Here is a 16224-nt window from a genome sequence, read left to right as displayed (position 1 = left end):
AGCTGTTGGCGATATATTCTAATGAGCCTGCATGTGACATAGGAAGGGGAGCCAAATCTGATTGGCTGTTTGAATCACGTGTTTTCTGATCTAGACAGCCCACAAAAAAACTGACTGGGTTACCTTATGTCACAGTTTGTGGGTTGGTAGACACTCCAGTTACCCAAATGTATGAGCACAAGCACTGAGAAAGTGAGTTTTTCTATGATATGTGTGGCTCTGTTCAGACCTGGTATTAACATGCATCCTCAGAGATCGGATCACAAGTGGACAGCTTTAAGTACAGGTGTGAACGCACCCAAGACGCATTGAGATCCGATCATTCAGACCACATTAAGACAGGCAGACGTGAGTGCTTGTCTGCCTCGCTGCATGGAAACGGTCTCCATGCTCTTCTGTATTCTTTCGGTACAAATGTATTTTATTAAAGTATATCTTATTTATAGGCTACATATCTACAGACTATCAGACGAGGCACACAGATTGCATTATTATCATACTGTCGGAGATTTATTGGTGTGTTTGTTCCGATGCTTTGCACAGAGCTGACACCCACTCGCTCTCTCTCATCCCCGGCTCTCTGAAGCTCTGTACCCCGCTGTTGCCTGGCAAAGGCAGCGGTGCTGGTGGCACGGAGATTCCCGGGGACCACCGGTACAATAACCTTATATTTTGATGTCAATAAAATGTACCCAGATTTGCTATTATGTAGGTTATTACTACTGACATTCATGTAGTATTACGTCACAAACATCTGCTGTATTAGCCGTGTGTTTACTGCATGTTTATTTGCATATAGAGCGGGGAAGTGAGATCCGATCCCAAGTGGCTGGAGACGCATTCTAATGCCAGGTGTGAACAGACTTACTTAAAGCTATCCACTTGTGTTCAGATTACTCAGGACGCATGTTAATGCCAGATCTGAACAGGACCTCTGTCCCCTTTTAAAGTCTGCAGCAGTGTGGTCTTCATTTCCAAATTAATTACACCTTTACACCGTGTCTTTTGAAAAAGCCTTGGTGATGGTTTATTCATTTTAATCACTACAGAATTAATTTTGGGTGCAACACATGCCACATGTATAAAAGAATACAGTCACTTGTATTATGATTTTTCCATAGTTGATATAAACATTTACGAGACAAAGAATCTGACATAGTGACCAGACTGAAATGTATAAATAATGTAGACTTTAATAATGTGCAGGTTGGTTTCAGTTATGTTATAGACCGAACAGTGAAAAGCTTCTGCAACCTCCACCACTGTGAGTGGACTACAAGCAGACACTCAGTCCGTGCTTGCATAGCCTAGAAATGGGGAAGCAAAACTGTTGAAAGAGACTTTCCGCAATAACTTTAACCCACATCCATCGCCATCAAGTCGCCGTCTAGCACTGAAACGCTCTTTCAAAAGCTTTATCAAGCGCCTCTCTTGAGGGTCCTGCATCTTTAATGATTGTTGCAAACGGAATAGAAGATGAGACCTTTCAATAAAAAGTTTCTCTTTTACAAAAAAGTTTTATACGTAGGAATGCAGTGTGTCTAGTAAACATATAAGAGGCCTTTTTTTCCTCCCTTTTTTTTTTTGCTGCATTGGAAGTGGAGCCCCTCTCGCAAGGTCCCCAGCCCACAGAGCGAGCTCCCAGCAGTAAGGTCAAACGCCGAGACTGTTCTCATTTTGCAGTGCTCTTCCTTTCTGTAAACATATTGATATGTACTGAGTTACTTAAGTCTAAATCATATAAGCAGCCTGAAAAAGTAGCCAATTTTGGATCATCGTGGGGAATAATGAGTACTGCGCCTAATGACAGCTGTAATTTTGGCCTTTCCTCTCTAGATTAAGCGGCAGCAGTACGATTAAATAATAAAGGAAAGCTGCTCCAATATCTTTCTGCTCATCCCAGAAGCAAAACATAATGTTTATGTGAAAGCTCTCCCGCGGAGATTAGCCCACAACTGCAATCCAAATATCTTTAAAAGAAAACTCAAGTGTCACACATACACGTGTACCAAATGGAGGGAAGCATGCTCCCACATTACTGGAGGTGAACTAACGGTCTGATGAGTCACATACTGTACATCCCATGCAACAATACTAAATGAATTCCATTAGGGTTTCTCTTTTATAACCACCTAAAGATGCAAAAGGTAAGAGATTATATTTTTTTTGACACGTAATATATGCATGCAAAGAACCTACTCTTCTTGGTTCCATCGTGTGAAAACATCTGGAACAGACAGGAGCCTCTCTAGTCTCCAAGAGCTCAACAAGTCTGGATAGTAGAGACAGTTACAATTATCATAGGAGTTATTGTTTTGTTACTATTATGTAAAGCGTACAGTAGTAGCAGCAGTGAACACTGGGGATCCTAAATACTGCAGGAACATAATTTAATGCAGTGCTCCACTGATATACAAGCTAAGGCTGAATGGGAATGTATAGGGTTACTGTGCACAAATCACATTGGCATGTTTTGAAATAGAAATGTATGATATCTTATAGCTATATTCAAAATTATTCAGCATTTGACATTCTCATGCATACAACCACAAGAAGCGAGTCCATTGAAAAATAGTCCAAGCATTGTTTTTTTTTTTTCCTGTGGAAATGGCAGAGAACCTAATGAGACATTAAAACATGTGCTGCTGTCCAGAGTGTGTGGATTACAGACGGGGAGAGGAGCGAGCAAGTGGGGGGCTCACTTCTGCATGTCACACTGCAGCAGCAGCACGATGGACGGGTCGCTCTTCGCCGCCTCCTTGAACTCCTCCAACGAGATCTGGTCGTCGTTGTTCTTATCCATTTTGCCGAAGATCTTGTCCACCCTCTGCTGTGGTGTCAAACCGTCCTCGTTCATCTTCATCATGATCACAGTGCCCACCATTTTGTAGATGGCCTGTGGGTGAGGGAGGCGCAGTGAGAAATTAGCAGAGGATTGGTTCTTATGTAATCCGGTGGAGCCTACATGTGTGCATTTGTTCATCAGCGATTCCCAACCAGGGGTACTTGGATCATGGGGCGTACTTTTGCAGTTGAGAAAGCTCAACTAATTAAAGGAACGGTGTGTAGCGCTGAGGGGGATCTATTGGCAGAAATGGAATATAGTATTCATAACTATGTTTTCTTTAGTGTATAATCACCTGAAAATAAGAATTGTTGTGTTTCGTTACCTTAGAATGAGCTGTTTAGAAGCAAATAGACGAAACTCCGGTGTTTTTTGACAACAGCAGCTTTGGACCGAAAACATAGGCCATTTCGGTAGATCATAACAATAGAATAGAAATAATTTAGTTTTACTTTTGTACGGCACTTTTTAGGTTTTACTGGTGTCCGATAGTCCAAAACGGCAGAAGCGTAGCTTTGTTACTGGGCGCCGATGTTGCAATGGAACAATTGACTTTCACTTCTTGGCAATATACATTCTTTGATTTATATCTCCATAGGGAGCAGGTCCTCTTCACGCAGCTGTCCGCCATGTTCTTACATTAGTCCAGAACAGACAAACCAAACACTGGCTCTAGATAGGACCATTCACGTTTTCATGTTGGCCACCATAGTTCTCCTACATGCAGTTTCAGTTGGTTGCAGTCCACAACCTCACCACTAGATGCAGCCAAATCCAACACACTGCACCTTTAACTAAACCAAACAACAACAACAAACAAACAACAACAAACTAAAACATAGAAGTTGTGATTTATTTAGAAAATATATTTGAATTTTTTCCACATATGTGCGTTAAGGAAAATAGGATTACAAATTGTTGCTGTATATTTAGCTGCCAACCTGAGACAGTTGTAACACATCAACACTGTGTGTTGCTATTAAGAGTGCATGAAAACTAGGTAGCAAGCAGAAAAGTTGAAATAGTGAGCTAAAGGTAACAAATAAACTGCTGAAATAGCTAAATGTAAAGGATAAATGGTTGAAACGTCCAGCTTTTGCCACTCAAAGTGGTAACAGTATGAATGGTAGGCTCAACCAAACCACTTAAAAGTGCTAAATTCCAAATTCAGAGCATTAATGCTCTGAATTGAAACAACTATTTGCTATGTAAAGATATAGTGGAGTAATGGCGTCTTGAGCAGAGAATGAAGCCTGATTGTATAAAGTCTATGAGAACATGATCTTACTTCTCACTTGATTTATTACCTCAGTAAATATTATAAACATGATACATGAGCATGATGTTCATTTAGTAAATTATGGTCCCGTTTAGAGTCAAATAGACCATAAAGCAGGGGATGCTTTAGGGCGTGGCTACTTTGTGATTGACAGGTGATTACCACGGCGTTCTGCGTTTTAATCTTACAACTTTAACTCTTTCACAGTGTGTTTTCATTTCATGAAAGTTAATTGTAACATTTTGGTTGCCTAAAAATGTCTTATTCAGCGTTCGGTTGTACTTAGCTCCACCCTCTCATGTCACTTCTGGTTGCATAAAACCAAGATGTCGATGGCCAAAAATGCCAAACTCTGCGAAAACTTGCAAAACGTGAAAAAACTCTTGCGAGACTGACTGCCTGATGACCCATCCTTACCTTAACTATTCATGGTCAATGCATAACCTTAACCATCTCACAAGAGTTTCCCAAATTGTGGGTTACCTTCTAGACATGGCCCCAAAAAAACAAGATGACGACGGCCAAAATGCCAAACTCGAGGCTTCAAAACTGTCGTCCACAAACCAATGAGAGATGTCACAGTGACTACGTCCACTTCTTATATACAGTCTATGCTCCCGACCCACAACATCGTCGCGGAAGCATAGCACCCAGTTCCCCCTCAGGTTAACACTGTTAGCTCTGTCGACACTGTTATCGTTGTTTGAACTGTACGTGCTGTTAACACCGTTAGCAGCTCAGCCATCGCCATGTTGAGAACTGTGTGGAGGCAATCCCTCAATCATATTTATGCTCTGACTTTCAAATTTAGCACATATAACATTGATAATTCAATCGTTTGAAAAAAATATTGTAACAGTAACCACTTTTATATAATTAATAGTGTTAAATAACATCTAATCCAGTCATAAGAACGTATTTAGAACATGACGGATGGTGCCAATGAAGGGATACTTTATCTAAGAGGGAGTAGAGGTTGAGAAGCACGGATGCAGATGCACACACCACATTTATCACTACAAGAATTGTCAATATACTCCTATATCACTGTGACATATCAAATTTACTATACTGATTGTGCTTCCAGAAATGGAACAATGTAATTCAATACCACTGCATATCTGTCGTTATGAAACTGCCTCTGCACTCAAGGCATTGCAGGTGTGCAGGGGACTGATAACAACCAAAAAAAAGCCAGTCCCCTGATGAGCGAGGAGCTTAATGACTCGATAATCCCTTACCTCGATTATCTCCAGCATCTCCACTCTGGTGATTTTGCCGTCACCATCCAGGTCATACATGTTGAAGGCCCAGTTGAGTTTCTGCTCAAAGCTGCCGCGGGATGTGATGGACAGAGCGCAGATGAACTCTCGGAAATCAATGGTCCCGTCTCCGTTTTTATCAAAGGTCCTGAAGGCGTGCTGTGCAAATTTTGATGCATCGCCGTAAGGGAAGAACTGCAAAATGTGGGAGAGATGTGTGCGTTCAATAATTCAACCAGGGCTTTAAAAAGACTTACTAGGGCATAATTACATGTTGAGATGATAAAAGAAGAAAGGCGGCGGTTCACACAAACCTTGACATAAAGCTGCTGGAACTCGTCCAGATTCAGCCTGCCAGTGGGGCAGTCTTTCAGGAAGCCTTTGTACCACTGCTTCAGCTCGTGTTCATTAAACTCCGTGTTCTTCACCAGATCCTCCATCACCTCGGGAGTCAGCTTGCTGTTCTGCTTTCCCATGATTCCTGTGGTGCAAGAACACGTGAATAATGCATTTATTTATGCCTGAGCGATGGCAGTATGCACATCTCCAGCGTTTATATTTTCACTTCAAACACGAGTACAGAGTAAATGTGTGTGTGTTTTTTGGGAGGGGGGGGTTGGAGTAGGCAGCAAATATTTCCCTGGTGCTCTTGTTCTATTTCCGTCCCCCCCTCTCAGCCTGCCTGTGCCGGTCTGTGGCCCGGGTTTAGCACTGACCTGGATCATCTCTGTCAGAGCCGATCCAGTTCATTAAATGTTCGATCGTTGCTATCAAGTTTCCACTGCAAACACTGTCCTATAACCTAACAATGACAACAAAGCCTAGTTGTAAGAGGGGGCACTGCTGCAGCAAATCCACAGACCTGAGCGAGGACGGGAAGCACACAGCTGTAATCTGGATCAGGCGTGACTATATGATTGAGTCGTCTGTATATAATATAGTGTTTAAACCACACAAATCAGCCTGGATTATCCACACTATAGTGAAGTAGCAATCATGACAACTTGAGCAAACCACACCAGAGCAGCCTGATTCATTAATTATTGACTCATGATGTGGCAAATGACATAAAAAGTGGCCAAGAATGCGTCAATCCTTCGATACATAATTTAACAAATGAAACAGCAGAATTATATTTGCATAACAGAGCACAGGCCATTGTGGGAACCACCACCACCACTTGAGACCAACATATGGTTCACACATCTCTGCAGCAGCAGCAGCAGCAGCAGGCTGGATGGACAGCTCCTCCAGCAGACAGACAGCACTGCATTGGCTCAGGCCTTCCACAACAAACAGCCAAAAAATCAGTGCAAAAAACCACAGCCTTTTAATGTGCACCAGCATGCATGTCATGTAACCAATCCTGACCAGCACGGTTGGTTATTACAGGAGCAGATCTTTGGTTTAATGTGTGAGATGCTCTACAGTGAATGACCTTGAGGACAAACATTTTTTTTTTTGCAGTTTCGCAGAGCTGAGAGAAAAAACAGCTCGCCATCATCATCATGCAACTGCGGCGTTTTTTTTTTTTTAGAGAGACACATAACGCACAAGGCCACAGGTATATGAATGACTTTCTGCACTAAAACAGAGATGCTGTTTTATTTCACGCCTTGTGCAATGACATCCGAGTTAATGCTATTAAAGCTAACCGCCTCCTGTGAGCAGAGAGATGGAGAGAGGAGCAGAGAGATGGAGAGAGGAGGAGAGAGATGGAGAGACGCTGCTGCAGCTGCATTCCGATGGAAACGACGCAGTGAATGTTTTCAGATCCTGCTCCTATAATGACATCTTTACATGCGCATTGGTGCAAAAAAAAGACATGCAAAAATGTCATACAGACCTATTTATAAAACACAAAGCAGCTCTCCACTCGGTGCCACCAAAAAAGGCGCGTAAAAGCCAATTAATTGCACAAATCTTGATGATCTTAATTCTCCCAGGCTGTCTTATTTCCAGGCAAGACGCAGTGGCTTTATGTTTTTAAGGGATGCGCAGGTGCATCCCTCTCTCTCTCTCTCTTTCTCTCTGTGTGCTCATTCATTCAAAACACACGGAAAAAAAATATGAACACAAATTTTCATTCACCGACCGAATGGAAACATCTAACACATGACACATCTGCAGGCGATCACTCCTTACCTGATTATGGAGCCTATATTTGGTGAATCTCTACCGGAATAAAATCTGCTCTGGCTCTTCTTCTGCAAAACCCCTTTTCCGATTGGAAACGTTTTTGCAACAAAAAAAGGGGGATTATTTTCGACACTGCTCGCCTTCTTTAAATGAAAAACACACCCAGCTAATGAAAATTTCTGGATGATTTTTTTCTCCCGACGTTATTCCAGATGAGGCGCAGCAGGGACCGATCCCACGCCAGTCTGGTGATGGTGATGCGACTTACAGGAGCGCGGCGTCACCCAGTGTGCATCATCACAGCCTCTGAGCAGAAGTTCACTGTTCACTCTGATGCTCGTCGCCTTCGGCTTCAGCTGGATCCTGTCACGTTAAAAACCGGATCTCTCATCGTGATGAGGATGATCAGCAGGAAATTTCATCAGGAAATTAAAAAATAAAATAAAAAATGTTTTGGCCCCTGATGAAATCAGGAATTATATTCATTAAGGAAAGTGAAATGTTTTAGTTGTATTGTCAATAAACGTGGCTTATAAGAAGAAGAATGGAATTTAATTACAGTACTAGAAGTACTGAGAAGTGAAGCCAATGCTGAAGTGCCTTAAATAGCCAGCAGGGGGCGACTCCTCTGGTTGCACAAAGAAGTCTGATTGTATAGAAGTCTATGGGAAAATGAGCCTACTTCTCACTTGATTTATTTCCTCAGTAAACATTGTAAACATGAGTTTATGGTCTCAATCGCTAGTTTCAAGTCTTCTTCAATACAGCATGATATTCATTTAGTAAATTATGGTCACATTTAGAGTCAAATAGACCATAAAGCAGGGGATGCTTTAGGGCGTGGCTACCTTGTGATTGACAGGTCGCTACCACGGCGTTGTCCGGTCAGGGAGTTGTCCATGACAACTGTAAATACGAAAGAATGTAAATGCGCTTATTTCCTTAAATGTGAAACTATTATATTAACAGCTTCATTTTTTTTCTGTCGATGTTGGACTTAAGCCGCCCACACATGATCAGCGGTCAAATAGCTCTGTGCTGGTTGTGCCATTGTTTTCCTATAGGGAGAGCCGTGACGCACGACTAGGCGGAAGCGCTACCCTTGGTGTGGCGCAACGCTCGAAAAATGCCACAGAAAGCTGCGCCCTTTTTTCAACTCTGACCTTGGTTGTCACTGACCTTTCAAAGCGCAAACAATGATAACAGCTGCAACTGTTATGTTGCCAAGAAACAGTGAACAGCATTCCTTGTTCTCTTTTTGATGTCATAATACTTCGCTACGCTTTGCCTTTGCAAGTCTCTGTGCCCGACCTCAGGGTGAGCAAAGAGCACATTTCTTATAATGTAAAGGCAGCTTCAGCTATGTTGCATACTCCTAAACTAATTTATGTTACACAGCAGACCTGGGTTCAGGTCATATTGTAGGATAAGTAGATTGATAGTGTAGATAGGATGCTCAATCACAGCAGCTCATTTTTTCCCTGTGGCTCCCAAGCTCATTGATCCAGACATGACTAAAATCATACCATATACCATTCATTTGACTCAATCCTGGTGATGATACAAGCACATGCCCAGAAAATTTGTGAATTTTACCAGAATTATATGGTCTAATGTGGGATGACTGGACAGCCAATTAGACTGTTGTCAGGCTATTACATTTTTTAAATTATCAGTGGCTATAAGTCCCATAGATGTGGCTCAGTAGGGGCCGACTACACCCACTAGTAGGTTTTATCATCTATTCACATGGTAGATCACGAAATAAGGTATAAAAGAAGACGACAGCGACCTCTAGCGACCGTAGTAAATATTACTGGAGCAGAAGAGGAAGTCAGGCGCTCTAGTATAGACAGTGTGAAACTCCATAAAGGGTGGAGGACGGGGAAGATTGATTGGACACAAAACACAGCTTTGTTTTCACCCTGGAGACCGGCGTTTGCATCCCGTGTGAAACCAACAATGTGTAGCTGTCTTTGTGTTTGTAGTTATCTTAACCCAAAACACAATGTTTTCTGCCTACACCTAAAGAAGTTCTAGTTTTATTGCCTACACATAAAGAAGATGTAGTTTTATTGCCTACACCTAAAGAAGTTGTAGTTTTGTTGCCTAAACCTAATGAAGTTGTAGTTTTGTTGCCTACACATAAAGAAGATGTCGTTTTTTTCCCCTAAACCTAAAGAAGTCGTAGTTTTGTTGCCTAAACCTTAAGACGCCTTTTTGTTTGTGTTCAAAACAATGTTTCATTCGGTTTTACAACATGTTAGAACGTGTTGCTTTCAAGTTTCTCGTTCACTGTTACAACGTAGTAGGCGTAGTAGGCCCCTATTGACCCACATCTATGGTGCTTATAGCGACTGATAACGCCTATTTAATAGCCTGATGACAGTTGTGAAACAGTGAAGAAGGGAATCTGTTCCTGATTTATGGGGATAAGGTCCCCTGGAGGACAGATATAGGTCACCTTTGTTAAATCATGTGTGTTGAAGCACAGATGAGTCTCCCAGCCAAAATAATTCTCAGACGTGTGGACCCACATCCAAATCTGGAATCCATTTAAATTTAGGTATAAAAACAAGAGATAACCTCCATCACAGCTGCATCCTATCGAGCAGAATACAGACACTAAAACGATGGAAATAAAAAGTCGACCTCGCACGCAAATCTCTGATTACTTGATTTCTTAATTTAATGCTCACATACAGTACAGTATACACATAAGATTTCATTTACATCTCACAAACACAAAAGCAAACAGTTAAATACATAGATAACTTTAGCACCAGCATAGAGCACTGATCCACTCAGCGTCCTCTAAAACTCTTATTCGTAGTGATTTTCAAAATAAAACACCTCAGCTTGATCTCACTAGGCATGGCTTACATGGAATATCTTTACAGCAGCATTCACTTACAAAGGTTAATTGATTAAAAAAGGATGCATACTGTACACCAAAGGTGGTATACAAAAGCAATACTATATTATATACCCATTTACATGGCCGTTTTCTCAGTGTAACATTTAAGTGTGTTTTGACAGCTTCTGTATCAACACTGATGTTTAATAAAAACATAGAAACATATGAATTTTAAAAAAAACGTATGCGTATACATGAAGAGCCTATGGAGATAATTGGCATGTAACAATCTTGCATATTGAAACATAAATATATCACGTTCACAATGCTCTCATTTTTCTTTATATATTACTAACAAGAGAGCTACTGTCTTTCTATGTAGGCTATGTTTTGTTTAGGTTACAGTGTTTTTTTTAATATTAAAATTATAGTAAAAAAAGAAATCCAATGGGAACATTACTTTTTTGTTACACAGTAATGTGAAAAAATAGTATCAAAATGATTTTCTATATCTCTCAATCGAAAAAGCAATGTAGTAATTAATGCACCGTTTCAGTTATAGATATGTTTTCAGTTTGGTAAACATGAGATCCTAAAGTGAGATTTGACAAAGTGAGAGTTTTTTAAGGTATAAAGTGTTTTCTGTTATACATTTCTTGTCAGATTATGAATATATATTTATAATGAAATCTGCATGCAGCAGACAGATGTGCTGCTCAGGGAAGGTTTGTGACACAAACACTTGGCCTTCTTTTACTGATTACATTATGTTAACACATGTATGAAGGATGCGTTCCACAATCTCACAGTTTTTTAGTTCAAAATCTGTGCCAAAAGTAGAGAAAGTCAATAAGTATGTGGGTGAATTTGTGATTATCACTACATGACATCATGGAAATCTTCAGCAAAATGTACCGAGAGGGTCCGACTGTGGGACTCATGTCTGGGGACCCCGGGTCTGCAAGCCAATGGGAAGAGAGAAGGGTTTCACATATGGGATGTGTCACTTCCTTTAGCGGTCTATTTCCCGCCTTTGTCTTACCAGATTAGAACAATCAGAGTTTCTCTGCTCAAGACTTTAAAGCTCCTAGAGTTTTTTTTTATAAATTGTTTTATGATAGTATTATCAGTAGCCATGTTTCCATTCAATTGTCAAGCAAACTTTAAGCAAACTTTTGAAATGTGGCAAAAAAAGAGAAGCGAATTAGGAGCATTTCCATCAACTGGTGTGGAGCAAATAAACTTGGCTAAAGTGTAATTTGGTCAGAAGTTGGCGCTATAGGCTACGCATGGCTGTAATCCACCAGTAAACAGAGTAGAAGAAGTAGAGGTTGCGAACCGGAAAACAAAACAAGTCGGCTTGGCCATCTAACCATCTACGATAAAAAAATGGAAAGAGGTCTTCAGGAATTTGGTTCAATTGGGCAAGTTTGAATTGTTCTTCCGTGTCAGCTAGTATTGGCCATGTTTCATGTTGTCCACAGACGAAAACAAGCATTCGCACTTTATGGGAATATCCGAGAAGACGCCAACAGCGGAAACAACTGATCAGTCATGTGTGTTAAATATTTGCTGCGTAAGAATTTATAATCGGAAAAAGGCGTGCAGCTTGCCTCGGCTTTACAGAGCTTTATTGTCTGGCGGTAATTTTATTGTTTTGGTTCACTCCCATTGCTCTCATTGCATAATTTTTGGCTGCAGCTGTTTTAGGAGAAAAAGCTCTAAAAAACCCACTGTACACTTCCTGCTTAGCACCAAACAGCAGAACGACACAGTTAGTGAATAGCTGGTGAACATGGCGGAGCATTTAGCAACTGAAGAGCCCGATTTTTATTTTAAAGAGAGTTAATATTGGATTTACATTATTGTTGCATTAAATCGAAGAACGCTTGCGGTGATCGACTGCGAGCAAACTCATACAAATAGTCATGTTTTTCTAGATCTGGGTACAAAAAGGATCGAATGCAGGTATCGTTTGACTGGAGAAGTTTCGATACTACTTGGCACTGGGTTATTTGGCAATACCTTAAAAGGTATAGAGAACCGATACCCAAGCCTACGTATAGGCCTGGCATATTTTACACAGAAGTTACCCTCTCTTTCTGAGCAAAAAGTAGTTGAATTAACCGTAAAAGTTGCAGCCCATTTGCTTTTATACTTTTAAGGCAGAAAAGGAAGTGATGCATCTCACGCCTGGGTACCTTACTCTCTTCCCTTTGGCTCACAGACATAGAGACTGTTCTCAAATGCATTGTTGGATTTAAAGAGGGGGAAATTATATCATAGAAGGTTTTCAGAACTTAGTCTGCTTTAGTTTGTCGATGTGGTAGCAAAGCTTCAAGGCCGGCCCCAGCTTCAGTCCGAGGTACTTCATGATCATGTCGCTCTTTAGGAGTAACAAAGCGTTTCCATCGATCTCCTGAGAGAAGCAGGAAGAAGACGTTTGTGTCAGATCAGCAGGAAATGAGGCGACCAGACAAAGTGATCAGCAGTGAAACATGTCAGCCTGGAAATGGAGAACGAACTTACATGTTTCCTAAAGACGTCTGAATGGGGGCCGAGAGCCTGCGGGTCGGCATCCCTGATGAACCAGACAACATCGTCTACAGACCAGGTGGATGGGTCCTTATTGGGTGGAGGCTTGGACTCCTGGGGCTCTGAAGATGCATTATAACCTCCTGGACGAACAAAGGAAAGAAAGGAGCTTTACTTTCAGAGAAATAAACATCAAAGGAAACTTTGTTTTGACTTTCCGTGACTCCTCACCTGTCCGGTTGCTCTCTGGGAACGTGTTTGGGCTGGTTGACGACTGCCTGCACATGCTCATGGAGGCCGTGCCGTTGGAGAACTGCTGTGACGAACGAAACCCATAGGAGGACTTTGGCGTGTAGGACGAGCTTATGGAGCTGAAAGCAGAATCGCCGGGGTCCAAGGAGTAGCGTTTGCCGTCGGACTGGTCTAAATGGTAGTCCTCGGCCATAGATGTTTCAGCTGAAGACGAGATAAGAGTCAGAATTAGCTCAATGAATTTGTTGGTATCAGCTTAGTAGCTTCTGTTAGACAGATTTAGAAGTACCATCTGACGGGTAGGAGCCACCACTGTGCTGGGTAATGGGCTGATCGCTGAAGAGGTTTTCACAGTGCAAGCTGCGACAGAGCTTCTTCAGAAAACGGAGCACATAGTCGATGCTGTTCACCACGGGGAGGCTGAGAAGATGCTGCTTCCCATCAAATGTGGCTGGAGGGGCAAAACAGGGGAACCACTTGAAACAACATCACGCACAAATTAGGTCATTAAACCTTTACTAATGCATTGTTTCTACTCAATGCCACCTCAGGTAAAGTGATGAAAACAAAAAGATACTGAACAAATTGAAAGCAACACCTGATGGAGGTCTTTGTACAACACCTGATATTTTTTCTCCCCCGTAGCCTTGCGTTAGGAGAGTGAAAACTGTTTTCTGCTGGAAGGCGCTGTCGATGCAGCCTTGGACGGCCTGCTGAAGCACCACGGAGGGCCGGTCGGGTCCGAAGTGATCGGGGAGCTGCTGGATCTTCTTCCTGTCAAGGTTGGGGCCCGTGTTGGCCTGCTTGTTGATGTAGATACAGACTGATGCAGGGGGGAAACACAGGTGGAGTTTTGAGAAGAGATACCTACATTATCTTACTTATAAGTGTCTTTTAAGCAAATCAGGACTGGATTGTAGGGTCAAAAAGGGTATCAATGCTTCTTACACAGGGTTTAGAGTGTTTTACGTCCTACCTGTAAGCACCTGGGGCGTGGCAGAGTGGGGGATGGTGGCGGCATCCTGAGGAATAGAGCTCATATCGGGCTCAGGGGTGCTGCTAGGTGGAGAGATAGCCAACGGTGTCATCACCATCCTGGGTTTGAGCTGCAGAAGAAGAAGAAGTTGCATTTCTATGTTTATTTCAGGCATATCATTTATTTACTAAATCATGCATGGAGGGGGATGGTGGGGATTCAGGTTACTAAATCTATATAAAGCTGTTGTTTTTATGCTACAGATGATGGCTTTTACCCGTATTTAAATGTAAAAACAGACATATTTCCCTTTTTGACATGCAAATATCTCCATAACATTTGACTACAGCAGAACAAAGCCTCACAGATGTTAAGTCTCTCTCTGTTACACTGGGGTCCCACAAAATGTGAAGGGCATGGAGCCGGTGTGTCTGTGTCTTTCTGTGTACACATGCATTTTTAAACACACTGCATCCACACAGCTCATCCCCCGGTTAACCCCCTCATGTGGCTGACCTTGAAGCCGGGCTTTCTCCCCCTCTTCTTTGGCACTTTGAGTGGAGGGAGCGACTCGGGGTAACGATTTGGAAAATCCATCTTGGCGACATTGCGGAGCGGGGGTCTCCCTCTCTTCCTGCCCGGTATCTTCCCCGACTGGCTGGGGATGAAGGAGGGAGCCACTGCAGCTGATTGCATTTCACTGTCTGATTTCTGTGCCGTTGCTGCAGGTACACTCATTTGGAGCTGGAGACAAAGGAAGCAACCATTGAGCTCAAGCTATAGAAACAGCAAAGAAACATGCACTGTGCTTGCACACTAATCCTCCTCCCCAGCAACTACACATTAGAGAGCAGCATTAGCATCATTTTAGAGGAGGCAGAGTGGTTTGGCGAGGGTGAACAACAGCAACATCCACACACTAAAGAGACTGCAGGATACTTAGCTGAGCAATGCGGTGAGAGGAGCAGCATTTAGCAGAGCATCATAATAAGCAAACAACACAAAAGGCAGCCATGCATGAGCTGTGGAGGAAACAGCACCTCCATCCTGCACTGATAACACACTAATAAAGGAGGAGGGGGGTGTCTATTACCTGCTGTCTTCTATTGTGAAAGCCCAAGAGCCAAGCCCTTTTGTTTTAAATCCCAGGAGCCTAAAGGTGACTATAAAGCTAAATCCCTAACAATGAAGGGAAAGCCATCTTGCTCTTGCTGTATGTGGCTTTTTCCTCGTCCCCTTTTTGGTTAACACACTACTGCTGCCTCTGCCGCCACCGCTGCTGCTGCTCGGCACACAGGCTGCAGACATCTCATTAGACTAATGCATTCAGCAGTGGCAGAGGGAGGGGGAAATTGACTTCACCATGGCTACCCAGCTATGAATTACCATTACGATGACAGCTTCCACCCTAATCTTTTAAAAAAAAAGGAGAAGCAGCAAGGAAACAAACATGTGGCACATCTCCCATGCAGCAGGAAGGAACCGATTGTGTTTCATACCTCTGAAATGTCTCTTATTTTAAGCAGATTTGGCAAAATGGACACAGTATGTAAACAAACAATAAAGCGGTCAGCAGGAACTCACCATCCAGAACAGATGTGGAGTGTCCCTACGCTCCGTGCTGGGTTTCCTATATATTTCCTGAGCACGGATGTCAAAGCAAGGCGGTCTCCAGTGTAATACTGTATATATAGTATGTGTGTGTGTGTGTGTGTGTGTGTACAACAGAGACAGACAGACAGAGAGTGACAGTGTGCATGTGCGTGTGCGTGTGTGTGTGTGTGCATTAAAGAGAGATGGAGAGAGAGAGGGAGAAGGGCTCCTCTGTTGTCATGGCAACAAGCCTGTAAGCCCCTGTAACACCCTGTCGGTTGTCTGCCATGTTTTTTTGTCTGCTCAGTGCTGTGGAGGTATAATTAGACTGAGGACAGAGTTTCTGCTCTTTTAATTTTAATGAGAATATTCAAATGCTATTTTTCCTCTATTTCTGCGGCGGGTTTCTCAGTTGTAAAATATCATTGTGCGGCTTTTAATTTATATTAAGGAATGATATTATTTAGAGCTTAGACGGTTAATCGA

The 16224-nt window shown here is 42.3% G+C and overlaps 2 protein-coding genes across 5 annotated transcripts; both read right to left on the bottom strand.

The window, feature by feature from the left end:
* Window positions 1-1001: 1001 nt before the first annotated feature.
* On the bottom strand, window positions 1002-7875 carry vsnl1b (visinin-like 1b). 2 transcript variants are annotated; one of them, XM_037746422.1, is made up of 4 exons: window positions 7532-7875; window positions 5701-5867; window positions 5366-5581; window positions 1002-2896 (listed from the first exon to the last, which is right to left on the bottom strand). In XM_037746422.1, exons 2-4 carry the CDS (start codon window positions 5860-5862, stop codon window positions 2699-2701), a joined length of 576 nt encoding a protein of 191 aa, XP_037602350.1. In that variant the 5' UTR covers window positions 5863-5867; window positions 7532-7875; the 3' UTR covers window positions 1002-2698. The 2 variants fall into 2 exon arrangements, with proteins under 2 accessions (XP_037602350.1, XP_037602351.1); XM_037746423.1 differs by lacking the exon at window positions 7532-7875 and adding an exon at window positions 7233-7385.
* A 2314-nt stretch (window positions 7876-10189) lies between these two features.
* Window positions 10190-15862, bottom strand: LOC119474394 (sex comb on midleg-like protein 4). Of its 3 annotated transcripts, none has more exons than XM_037746419.1 (8): window positions 15730-15862; window positions 14662-14889; window positions 14146-14275; window positions 13792-13992; window positions 13459-13620; window positions 13149-13373; window positions 12912-13060; window positions 10190-12801 (listed from the first exon to the last, which is right to left on the bottom strand). In XM_037746419.1, the coding sequence occupies exons 1-8, from the start codon at window positions 15730-15732 to the stop codon at window positions 12676-12678; spliced, it is 1224 nt and encodes a 407-aa protein (XP_037602347.1). In that variant the 5' UTR covers window positions 15733-15862; the 3' UTR covers window positions 10190-12675. The 3 variants fall into 3 exon arrangements, with proteins under 3 accessions (XP_037602347.1, XP_037602348.1, XP_037602349.1); XM_037746420.1 differs by lacking the exon at window positions 15730-15862 and adding an exon at window positions 15239-15495; XM_037746421.1 differs by lacking the exon at window positions 15730-15862 and having other exon boundaries at window positions 14662-15218.
* Window positions 15863-16224: the final 362 nt, after the last annotated feature.

This window comes from Sebastes umbrosus, chromosome 16 (assembly GCF_015220745.1).
Source record: "Sebastes umbrosus isolate fSebUmb1 chromosome 16, fSebUmb1.pri, whole genome shotgun sequence".
Taxonomy (NCBI): Eukaryota; Metazoa; Chordata; class Actinopteri; order Perciformes; family Sebastidae; genus Sebastes; species Sebastes umbrosus.
Note: the sequence above shows the minus strand (reverse complement) of the source record. Positions and strands in the feature narration are given on the sequence as shown.

Excerpts from the sequence above, each read along its gene's own strand:
- vsnl1b (XM_037746422.1), bottom strand. The coding sequence starts at position 5,862 with ATGGGAAAGCAGAACAGCAAGCTGACTCCCGAGGTGATGGAGGATCTG. Across the intron at positions 5,582-5,700 it reads TCCAGCAGCTTTATGTCAAG|TTCTTCCCTTACGGCGATGC; the intron begins GTTTGTGTGAAC and ends CACATTTTGCAG. Across the intron at positions 2,897-5,365 it reads AGATGCTGGAGATAATCGAG|GCCATCTACAAAATGGTGGG; the intron begins GTAAGGGATTAT and ends CCTCACCCACAG.
- LOC119474394 (XM_037746419.1), bottom strand. Across the intron at positions 14,276-14,661 it reads GGAGAAAGCCCGGCTTCAAG|CTCAAACCCAGGATGGTGAT; the intron begins GTCAGCCACATG and ends CTTCTTCTGCAG. Across the intron at positions 13,621-13,791 it reads CGGGGGAGAAAAAATATCAG|CCACATTTGATGGGAAGCAG; the intron begins GTGTTGTACAAA and ends TTGCCCCTCCAG.